An 11,999-nucleotide genomic window follows, 5' to 3' on the forward strand; every position below is an offset into this window, starting at 1 on the left:
TGTGTGTGTGTGTGTGTACTTAAGGCTGAGTTTTGCCTTGGATGGAAATTTATTTCATTCCTGTCATCCCAGATTTCTGAGAACAATGACATAACAAGAAGTCTGTTGTCTGTGGTCCTGTAGCTCACTTGGCTAGAGTAGCAGCTGACTGAAATCACAGCCCATGAGAGAGCCATTAGCATCTGGCCTGAAACCCTGGGCTACATCCCTGCTAACGTAAAAGAAGGGTCCACTTAAAAAGCACAGCCTTGCAACCAGAAAAAGGGCATGATTTGTAAGCTCTGCTAACAGTAGCTCAGTAGTTTCACTTTCTTCCCAAGCTCTAATTCCCTCCGAAGGCATTGGTAAACATTAGGCATCTGTTTTTAACACTCTCATTCTTTGGGGACCATGACCCCTAGTTTTATCACAGTGTCCCCTGCCTGGAGAACCATATCTTTCTGAGATCTAAGCCACTTTTGATGTTGCTTCTAGAAATGAATTGCCCTGGGTTCTCCTCTATTATCGGTGGGTTCCCCATTTTAGCCAGCAGCCGTATGGTGTAGAAGGAGGAACGTAGGCTTTGTGGTCAAGTTCCACTTACTATTTAGGTGGCCTCAGGCAAATTACAATCACCCTGGTCTTTAATTTTTTTACCTGCAAAAATAGAGCTAATCATACCTATCTTTCCAGTTCGTTTTGAAACTGATGTAATGAGTGGAGAGTATGTGGAGGAAATAGACTGCATACTGGTTAAGGACATGTACTCTGGAACAAGTTTATTAATCATTCTGTGCATAGTTTCTCCGTTTGTAAAATGAGACTATACTAATACCTAACTCAGGATTGTTATGAGGATTAAGTATGATACAGATAAACCTTCAGTGACAGGTGCTAGAGGAGGGCGATGGAACCATTAACTACTGTTATTATTGTAACCGTTCTTATTAAAATGATGCTTACTTCTTAGGTACTCAGAAAAACGGTGGCTGAAAAAGTCCCATCCAGTAGACATCAAAGATTCAAAGGAGAGGGGAATCCTAGAAGGAGAAAGATGGCACTGCAGCTCAATTTTCTAATGTTCCATTTGGGCAGTTTCAATTGTGCTTTTTCAAAAGGCCTGTGAAGTTGCATCCATGTTATATGTTCATAAAGAGAAACGATCTCTGAGCAGTATTTATTCCAGGGCTTATGTGAAACTTTAAACTTTAAAAGAAAGCCTCTTGCAGAAAGGTGTCTTTAATTAGTTGTGATTGAAGAATGAGGTAAGTCAGTTTTGTTTTGTTTAAATTGGCTCAAAACCGTTCAGCCACGAGATAATCTCCTGTGCAGGAGACCGTATCTGCAATCACCAGTAACATGGATGCTGCTATAATTAGGTGTGCTAGTAACCCAGACAGACAACACGGCTGTTCCCTTCACAAAAATAAATGTGATATTGATTTATAGACACTACAGGGCCTGGGTCTGAAGGCATCTTGTTAGAAGTCACATGTTTTGCTTTAAGTCTTCTAGTGATTATATTTATAGAACTAGATTCCTTCTGGTTTTTGTTAGGTTTAAAGAGTAGGCCCAGCCAGCCATAAAGGCTAAGATCTTCTAGAATTTGTGATCTACAGGTTGACTTTTTTAGATCGGCTTTTGGCATTCTGCAGGTCTACCTCACTGGTCCTCAACCTTTAATGTGTATGGGAATCAATGGGAGAGCTTATTAAAAAATACAGTTTCCTAGGTCTCATCCCTATCAGATCTGCTTCAGTAGGTCAGGATGGGGCCCGTGCATCGGCATTTCTCACCAGCTCACAAGTGATACCAACACTGCTGGTCCAAGAGCAACACCTGAGTAACCCTGCTCTGCTCTCATCTCCTAACACTCCAAATACCTTGCTCTCTCAGGTAGATTGCCCTGCTGTTTCAGGCCTCTGTTACTTTGAACACAGTGATCCCTCTGTCGGAGGTATTTGGTTCACCTCTTTTTTATCTGACTGATTCCAAGTTGTCCAACCCAAAAGAGAGCCCCTCTGGGAAGTCCCCTCCCCACCCTCTCCATGGCGAGTTCCTTGCTGCACACACACCCTTCGTACCACTCACTTCCCTGGACTGGAATCGTCTTGTTCTCTGCCAAGTCTCCTCCACCAGAAAGATGTAAAGCCCTGAGCAGCACCTGGCATATAATAGTTGCTTTGTAAATATTTCTTGCCTGAGTGAAAGATTCTAGGTAGGCAAGTTTAGGGTGCAGAAGCAGTATTCATTTCCTCCAAATCAGGAGAAACTAGGTTTAGAGAAGGGGAAGCCACGGGGATCTGTTAAACATTACACTTGCACTGGTAACCTCGTGACTCTGAACCTGTTTACAAATAGGGAAGTGTTCCAGTGTGCAAGCCTGTTCTGTGATGAGTGTCTGCAAGTATGATATCTGGCAGATAACTTTCAAAGTAAAGTAAACAAGAAACTTTATCTGCCCCTTAAAAGTAGAGGTAGGTATTTAAGATAAGTTTGAAAGTCACTGTTTTTTAAAGGAAACTCAGACTATGCAAAGAGCACTTGGAAAGTGAACATTTAGAAACATTTCCATCATTGGGATTCTGATGAAAGGAAGATAGAACAGATAGAATTCCTGAATTATGATACTCACTCTGCCACTAATTTGCTACGTTAATGGTTAAAATCACCCCTGATGGTCACAGCTTTCTTAGCTTCGAAGCTGTAGTTCACAATGTCAATTTCTTAGTTTTAAAAAATGTGCCATGGTTATTTAAGAGGTTAACAACAAGGGGAGCTGGGTAAAGGGTATATTGATCTTTGCAGTCTTTCTCTTAACCTAAAATCATTCCGATACAAAAGTTTATTTTTAAAAAATTATAATTCAGCAGCTACCATACAGATGTGTTCTCCGCTCCTGCCCCAGAGCATTTGCACTTGGCGTCCTCTCTGTCTGTAGAGTGTCTGTCTCAGGCATCCACGTGAGGCTCATCTGCATCTCTTTTATGTGTCTGCTCAAATGTCATCTTAGTGAGACTTTCCCTGGTCACTGTATTCAAAATTATAATCCCCACCTCCCATTTGGAATTCCTCACTTCCCGGAACTTCCCTGCTTTATTTTCCTCTATTACATTTATTACCACCTGACATATTATTTTTCATGTCTTATTTTTTGTGTCTGTCCCCACTAGAATATAAGCTCCCTTAGGACAGCAGAATAGAGCCTGATGGATGGTAAGTTTTCAATGAATAGTTAACTGGAAAGATCCAAGCAGGGAAATGATATTCAGAGAAAGAAAGCCACCAGCGGAAACAAGGGAGACAGTGACAGCTGCACCAATCTAGCCTCGCTAATGGATGATAAGTGTCTAAGGCTTAATTATAATGACTAATGAGCTACGGGTTCAGCTGTGTTTTCCCAGCACTAAGCCATATCTTATTTATCTTTGTATCCTTCCTTCTTTGCACCTAATAAGCACTAATAAATGAATGGAAAGGCTCACTTAACTAAAGAGGAGAGGGTTTGGGGAGGAAAAGTAATAAAGTTGGAGCCTTAATGGGGAACTGGGGTTGAAACTTAGAAAGGAGAAGGTGTTTTCTAAAATGTTTGTTTCAACACAAAAAAAGTAAAATCTCATTCATTTTCAAAGACAATTGAGTTCCACTAGGTATTAATGCTACAGTTACCTTAAACTAGGTATCACTTCACAGCGGTGGAGAAGGCCTAATGCAGTGTTGCCACTATATATACCAGTTGTCATCAACAATGCATCACCAATTGAGAAGAGAAGTGGGGAGAGCTGCTTCCTATTAGAGCAAAACCACTTGAGAAGGAAGCAATGAGGCAACGACAACATAAATTATTCCCTATTTTGTCCATGCAGGTTCTGCTTTTAGCTAACTAAACCATGCAATACGGTAAAATAATATTGATGATAAGCACAGTGCCATTGATTAAAAGGGACTATGAGCACTGTGCTGAGTGCTTAAAGACACGTTGTCACATGGGAGGAATTTAGCTGTAATTCTCTTTCCTCTTCCTATATTTAAGGTTGAAATGGTGGCTTTGATCCTTTGTGTTCTTTAATAAAATATTTTCACTTTGCCACAATTAATTGCCACAAGACATACTACTCTCTGCTGGCAACGACCAAACAAACTCCATGTGTACTATTTATGTGCTGCTGGAGTACACAGCTATCATCAAACATTTATAAAAGAACCATTGCACTAAGAGCAGCATATTAGATGTTCAGAAAATAAGAAGAAACATAAGGCATAATCTGCCCCCAAGAGGTTTACCATCTAAGGGAGCCAAGGCACAGCAAGTAGAAATAGAGCTGTATTGGACGAATGCCAGTCTTCCCTAAGAAATTGAGTAAACAGAACTGCTTTCACCTGACAATGATGTCACTCGTACAGATTGCTATTCAGATTGAAGTTAGATGAAGCAATGTTGTGTAATAGAGCTGGGAGACCTAAGTTTTCATAACAGCTCTACCATTAAATCACATAGACAGTCATCGAGATTTCTTGAGGCCCTCCTTCCTGATCTTCAGAATGGGAGTTTTCCACCTCTTAGGTTCCACAAACACCAGTTTTAAAACCTTCCCCCCTCATTTCCATCTAAAACATGACGTGCTTTAAGAAGTTTTGACCTAGATAGTTTAAAGTGATCATTAATTATTCTCTCCCTACCTCTCTCTCTCTTTCCCCTCCTTTACCCCATGTATGTGTATGTGTGTGTTTGTGTCTTACCCTTTCTATAATATGATAGAATTTATCCCAACTTGGCTTGAATCCCAGCATGCCCTATGTTTTTTGTTTAGGTTCATTAATATATTAAAACAAGCTCTATGGGTTCAGTACATCTCTAAATATGGTTTATCTATATCTCTTGCTTTGCTTTCCTCATTTATCAGTAATTTGCTTGAGTCACTGTTCATTCGAATGAGAAGGCAAAGAAAAATGAAAGATTCATTTTTTTCTTTTTTTTTTTACTAGTGTTTGTATAGCAGATGTCTCTTCTAATACAGCAGACTGAGGTATAGCTCTGATCAAATAGTCTTGCCTAAAATAACCATTATCAGTAAAACCTGGTGACCAGAAGATTTTTAATCCTCCAACCTCACTCCAGCATGATAATAATTTTTTTTTAATTCAAATAACAATAATATAAGAAGCTGGTTTTATAACTGTGCCTGAGGAGTAATTTCAGGAGTTCCTTGTGGGAGGGAGGCTCACTGATACCGAATGTCTTTTTTTTCTTTTAATTACTTGCAGATTCGTCATGTGCTTGTATGTTTCATTATAATAAAAATTAAAAAGCAACATTGTCAAACACTTATTGTGCATTACTATGTACCTGGCCTTTTATACATATTACCTCATTTAATCCTCCCAATAACCTTAATGAAGTTTTTTTTTAAGTTTCTCCATTTTATAGCTGAAGAAACGAGAGGTTAAAAACACATTCAAGGACATACATCTATTGGCCCTACTGACATCTTATGTGAATAAAATCATATGATAGATATAAAAAGGCTGTGAGAAAGTAAATTACCATACAAAGCTGAGGCAGGAATACTCTGTCAATAAAGGAACATGTTTATTAGGTAAACGTTGGCCAGGCTTGCAACACTAAGTCATACTGAAATTTGGGCCTGGATCCAATTTTGTAATCCCCAGATTTTTACTTTCTATAGCTTTCTATAGCTTTCATTTCTCAATTATTCTGTTAAAGAATTTGATTGGAATTAGAAATTTTAAATGTGGGGTAGTATTGGCAATGACTAGTGGCCCAGTCTACCAAAACTGGCCTCCCCATTCCTGTCAATCAGAAAATCAGTGGTGTGTTATTTGTGATCTCTTGCCTTCTCATACCTGCAGAAATGAATGTGAACCTTTAAAGAAAACAAAACATAATTGTGGAACATCCTCAAGTTTTTAGGCATATAGACTGGGTCAGCTAAGCCGGCCTTCAGGACAGAAATCAGAATTTTGAAGGCTAAAAATTTGAAACCAGCACATCAAGCGTCTGGTTTTTTTCAACAGATCACTTCTTTTCAAATACCTGACAGATAGAAATAAGCTTCAGAAAGTGACGACAATTATTTTAGCAACAGATATAAGGACAGCAAATGTTTTTCATGCCTCTCAGATTGTATTTTCATTTCATTTAATTTTCATATCTAGCTGAGACAAAAATTAGGGGAACTGGGAATGTTTATGTGTACTATATATAGCATAGCTGATTTCTGATGGCAAGGTGTAATAATTCACACATTAACATGAACCTCAGAAGCACCATATGCTCATTTGTGAAGTTTTCCCAATCCTGTCATTAGTTCTAGTCTTAAAATGACCATAATCTTCTCCAGGAAGCTCTCATCTTGTGAGCAGACTGGCTTTTCATGATATATTTTTTTCCAGTCACTCTTTCTTCCACCAACATTTATTTTATTTATTGAGGACTTACTAGGTGCTAGATATTCTTCTAGATGCTGGAGATAGAGCCAAGAACAAACAAAATTGGCAAATGACCCATACTTACAATCTAGTTAGGGGAGAGAGGTGAAAACAAAATAAATAAGTAAATTATATAGTCTGTTAGAAGATTATGACTTCTATGAGAAAAATTAATCGGGGAGTGCTCGGGGAGAGGGGGCACAAGTTTAAATTGAGTTCTTAAGGAAGGCCTCACTGAGAAGGTGACATTTGTGCATAGGCTTGAAGGAGGTGGGGAGATGAGCTATGTGGAGACATGGAGGACAGTTGTTGCAAGCTACGGGAACAATAAGTGTAAAAGCCCTGAGGCAAGAGTGTGCCAGGTATGAAGGGAAAGTGCAAGGAGGCCAGAGTGGTTGGAACAGAGGGAGTGAGAGGGACTGGAATAGTACCCGATGCGCTCAGAAAAGTAACAGGAGCCAGATCCTGTAGAGCTTTGCAATCCATGTAATGACTGGCTTTTACTCTGTGTGAGAGGAGGAGCCACTCAAAGATTTTGAACAAAGGAATGAGAACAATCTAACTTCAGTTTATCAAAGACATAATATTAATTGTGGAACAAGTTCCCAGAATACCCCACCAAAGGCTGTTAAAGCCATATCGTAGTTGAACTAAGATGCTAATCAGACTCTAAGAAACTGAGCACAGAGCACTGGATCCAGGAGGTGAGGGATTGAGTCATAGCTCAGTTGGGTGACCTTGAGCATGTCAATCAACATCTCTGAGCCCCATTTCCTCATTGGAGAAACAAGGATAAACAATATCTGCCTCATGGCTTTATTTTGAGGATCAAGTAGAAACAGAACATAGAAGCATTTTGTAGATAATAAAACAATATGTAAATATCAGGAGGGGTGGTGAGAGCAACAGTGGCTGTGGTTGTGGCATTATTATTTCAGGGAAAATTAAATTCAGGACCTAAGTCAAAATAACAGGAATGCAACCTTCCCTTTCCCATTACTTCTTATAAAATAGCCAAGGGAATGGGGCTTCCTCCTCCAGCACTGGAGGGCACGGAGAGACAGACAGGACTCTGCTGATCTCAACAAAAGGCGTCACTTGGGCTTCCAGCTGATCATTGGTAACTTATAGGGTGTTTATAGACTGGGGCCTCCACAGTTGATGAGTCTGTCGCCAAGAGGTTGTCATAGTGAAGATCCTGGCTTCCCTCTTGTTGGCTCTGTGAACCTCCTCAGTTCAGGCTGCAGAGCACCAGGCTGTCCACAGATGGGCAACTTCTCTAAATAACCGTAACCCTCTTCTCCTTCTCACCAGGCATTCCTCCTATGGAAGGCTTCTGGATGATCACGATTACGGGTCTTGGGGAAACTACAACAATCCTCTGTACGACGACTCCTAACAAAGGAACGTGGCCTGGGATGAGGAATAACTGCTCTTTATTTATAAGTGCTTATCCATAGAATTAATGACAAGTACCTGATGCGCATTGAGCGACAATCTTAAGCCCTGTTTTGTTGGTTTGGTTATCTTGTTTTCCTCACTCTCCTCTGGATGCTACAACTTACCCTTTCTGGTACGAAAAGAACCATTACATAAAGGTGAGTGGAGGCTGAGTTGCAGCTGAAATGGGCCGACCTTGAGCCAGTGGAGCCAGACCACTGCGATGGAGGCTTCTGTACCCACCACAGGACCCACTGCAAAAAGGACAGAGGAAGAGGAATCAAGTTGTTTTGTCAGGGGGTTACTTTTAGGGGAACTTTTTGTTTGTGGTATTTCTTAAACTTTTATTTAGAAAATTACATTAAATCTCAATGAGGGGAAAAGAAATGAGTTCTGGGAGGATTTCACCCTGCAGGTAAGGAAGCAGGAATTTCTCAGATTCCTTTTTAATCTCTATTTATCTGATTGTGTCTGACAGGATGCCTGTTTCTTACCTGCCTAATTAATGAAAGGGGAAACTAGAAAGTGCTCCAGAGGAGGCCAGCCAGCCAAGGGGCAGAGTAGCTGGTTGCTGTCAGATTTCATTGTACCCTCTACCTGTTCTCCCCTCCAGGTCACCTGTCTCCAGGATGCCTGTCCTAGTCCACAGCAGCTGAATTCCCAGCCCACAAGCTTACAGTGGGGTTGTAGTTCCACAGAAAGCAATGAGATGAGCTTAGTTAGAGAAAAGAAAGGGAGAGGAGTGTGGAGTGAATGTACAGTAGGGTGAGTGGAGGAGGGAGGAAGCTGACATGCACTGGGTGCCTCATTAAAGAAAGTGGGAATCAGCTCTCAGTAACTATCAGAGGCAACCACTGCTCAGAGGAGCCCATAGAATCCTTGCTTTATCCCCACAAAGCAACTGGTTCACTGCCTTACTGTCTGTCGGATAATGGCTGTAAACTGTTTTTAAAGACAATTTTTCTAAGGCACTAGTCTATCTGCAATTGCTCATGAGGCATTTGAAAAAGACACCGTGATTAATCCATTTATTCTTTGCATACACTTACCTTACTGATTCTGCCCTTTAATAAATGAAAACTCCTAGTTAGATAGTCTTAAAATCTTGTATAACAAATTTTGAGAATGAACTGATCATTTTTATAGGTATCCATTTATTGTAATGATTCTCAATACAGGCAGTTTTGTACCCTGGGGACATTTGAAAATGTCTGGTGAGATTTTTGATTGTCACAACATGAGGGTGCTACTAGTGGGCAGAGGCTATGGATGTGCTAAACATCCTACAATGCACAGGATAGCCCACCACAACCAAGAATTATCTGGCCCAATAGTGCTGAGCTTGAGGAATTCTAATTTATTGCAATTGCCCATTGTGACAGAACAAGACTCCCGGATTTTTAACTAAATTAAATGATTTGTTACATTTTTATCCTTTTTAATTTGTTGGCTGATGGGTTGTTTTGAGCATGCATGGTTGTCTTTTTATTTCCTTGTGTGTTCGAGATAGCTTTATTTCATGGCTGTAACTCGGCCCTCCTATAACAGCTGATATTAGCAACTGATGTTCTGATTTCGTGGAGTAGAAAACATATACTAGGTCCTGTTTTGAAATGTGTTATATTGTTTGACAACGTCATAAAGAACTTGACACTGGTGAACTTTTATTTTTAAACTTGGACTTGCTGCCATGACTCTGTTAGTTTCCAGAAACTTGACCCTTAGCTCAACCTGTCACTTGCTGTGGCCCAGCAAAGTACTGACATGTGAACCACAGTTGCCGTGCTGTCCTAAACCCCTCTGGTATCAAAGACACCAGTATCCAGGCCATTTCTACAAACCTGCCATTCCACACTCTGGTAAGAATTTATTCCTAAATGCCTTAGGTACCAAAGGAGAATGAGCAACCACCAGAGATATGTTACAACAGGAATGGGTAACAAGGAATGGAATTCAGATATCTCTTATTATTTAAAACAAAAAATAAAAAATGGCCAGGAATGACCAATGATGACTCCTCTGGTTGAGCTTGACCTAAATAACTGTCTCTTTTTCCTGGCCCCACTCCCTATATAGGCTTTCAGTTTGGCAAAAGATGAGTCAGTAAAAACAGGACACTCCACATATATTTTTTCTCCCTCAGTCACAAACGTTTTGACAAAATATCCATGAAACACCTTTGAAGAAATAGATGCACTTCTGGATGTTGCTTCCATCATAAATCCTGGGTCAGAGGGACCAGCCTCTTTCCAAGGAATCCTGACCAGTTATAAGCCATGGACTCAGCCAGCATCTTTCCTTACTGAAGGCTAGGATTGATTGTGCACTTGATGCATTTGTTGCTCTGATTAACTTCCAAATCCCTATGGCAAAGGCAGGGATCTGGACCTAAAGCAGATCTGTTCAGCAAGGTGACAGCTTCCTATAAAAAACTCTCTAACATTCTTTGTAATATTAGTATAAAGTACCAGTGGGTTGAACCTGATTTTGCCAAATGTATTTTTTCTATTTTTGAGTTGGCCAAAGGATTTTAGCAACCAAATTCAACAAACTTTGCTTCACACGTGTACACAATGCACGCACACCTGAAATATATATGGATAATTGACGACCTTTACCTCAAGGAGTCTATCCAGCTCTACCCAAGGGAAGTAGTTCCAGTGGATCTAAACAACCACATACCATCCAGGGACAAGACTAGTCAAAGCATCAGAGGGAATGTCAGAGCAGGAGGGAGGCAAGCAGCCTCTTGTAGATTACAGCTTGCAAATGATAAAATAGCAGATTCAATTTTGTTTTCTTTTCCTGAGGCCCCAATAAAGTCTCCTACCCTCCTTGGATGTCTGTGCCATCCTTTCTTAAATGAGGGTGATGCTTTTTTATTGACCTCACCCATGCTACCTTACAAATGTGTTGTGAGGATTAATGAAATCATGTCTACAGTGTTTTAAGTTTCTTCAGAAAAATATTTATAGACATTTTAAGTATTTTAAGTATTACACAAGTATATAAGTGCTCTCAGTTTCTTATTTGTTGTCATACTGGTGTGTCGTTTTTACTTGTCTATAAAACAACGGCTTTGTCATAGCTACATCAAACAGCTGTTTCAGCTCTAGGCTACCCCCCACAATGTAGCTGACTGACTGAGGGTTAACTGTGCTCGGGACCACAAAGGCTAGTTTCCATCTCCATATGAAGGATGGCCCTAGACATAGGTTTCACAGGCTGTTGAGTTAGGATCCAAGAGGTTAGGGTAGCACGGTATGGATACCTGAACACTAACAGAAATAGACCTCTGGCCTTTACCATCTTGGGGTCTTCTGAGTTCCTTTGTGGAGTTGATTTTAGTTTGATGTCATCTGTTTGCCCTTCATCTTGCTTGCAAGGGTGCATGGTTCAATCCCTTGCATCTGGGAAACGAATTTTGCAACTGGGCCGGATGCAGATTTGTACGATGATTCACCTTCTTTGCCTTTAACTTCTTTTTGGCAAATAAATGTACCATTTCAACTCTGATTTCAAAGTGCTAGGTGATATTGGTAATAGTGCTAAGAGACCAACACGAGATTGCTTTCTTGGGGTGAGTTGGCCAACATCATTTAAGGATGGAAAGATGTGCAACTTCTTTGATATTTAATGTAATTGTATCTACTTTTGTTGTATGGCATATTGCATATCAATTATAATTATATCAATTAAAATTGTTAAAAGCTTGTGTCTGACAGTGATGATTCACATTTTGATATGTTGTGTTATTCAAGCCATTCAGTTGATAAGCCCCATACTGCTTATATTAAGTAGCCCTGGCTTGTTTTTATAGAAAACTTATCCCACGTCAATAAATAATATTTTCTGCAGAGCGAAAAGGTCTTCCTGATCTTGAAAAAAATTGAAAAATGTCAGAAATGAAGAAATTTTACAAGCAGTGATTTTCCTCTTAACTATACACTGTGCCTTATAAAATAGATGTAAAAATAAACACTTTGATTCAATATAGACAGTGAAGCATAATTAAGTCCTATGAAAGTATACTGGCATTAGGAGTACATTTGATAACACTTGGTTCGTTCTCCTTCAAAAAAATTATATTCAGCATACCCACCCTTATCTAACAGTAAAACAGCAAGCAA

The 11,999-nt window shown here is 39.9% G+C and overlaps 1 protein-coding gene across 1 annotated transcript in view; it reads left to right on the top strand.

Annotated features, from left to right (window-relative positions):
• Positions 1 to 11,584, top strand: part of PARM1 (prostate androgen-regulated mucin-like protein 1) — a 96,437-nt gene extending 84,853 nt beyond the window's left edge. Inside the window, exon 4 of the mRNA XM_039845459.1 lies at positions 7,744 to 11,584. Coding sequence (XP_039701393.1) covers positions 7,744 to 7,828 — 85 coding nt within the window. The 3' untranslated portion in view covers positions 7,829 to 11,584. The remainder of the gene's footprint in view (positions 1 to 7,743) is intronic.
• The last annotated feature ends 415 nt before the right edge of the window (positions 11,585 to 11,999 follow it).

Source organism: Pteropus medius, unplaced genomic scaffold, assembly GCF_902729225.1.
Source record: "Pteropus medius unplaced genomic scaffold, Ma_sr-lr_union100, whole genome shotgun sequence".
Taxonomy (NCBI): domain Eukaryota; kingdom Metazoa; phylum Chordata; class Mammalia; order Chiroptera; family Pteropodidae; genus Pteropus; species Pteropus medius.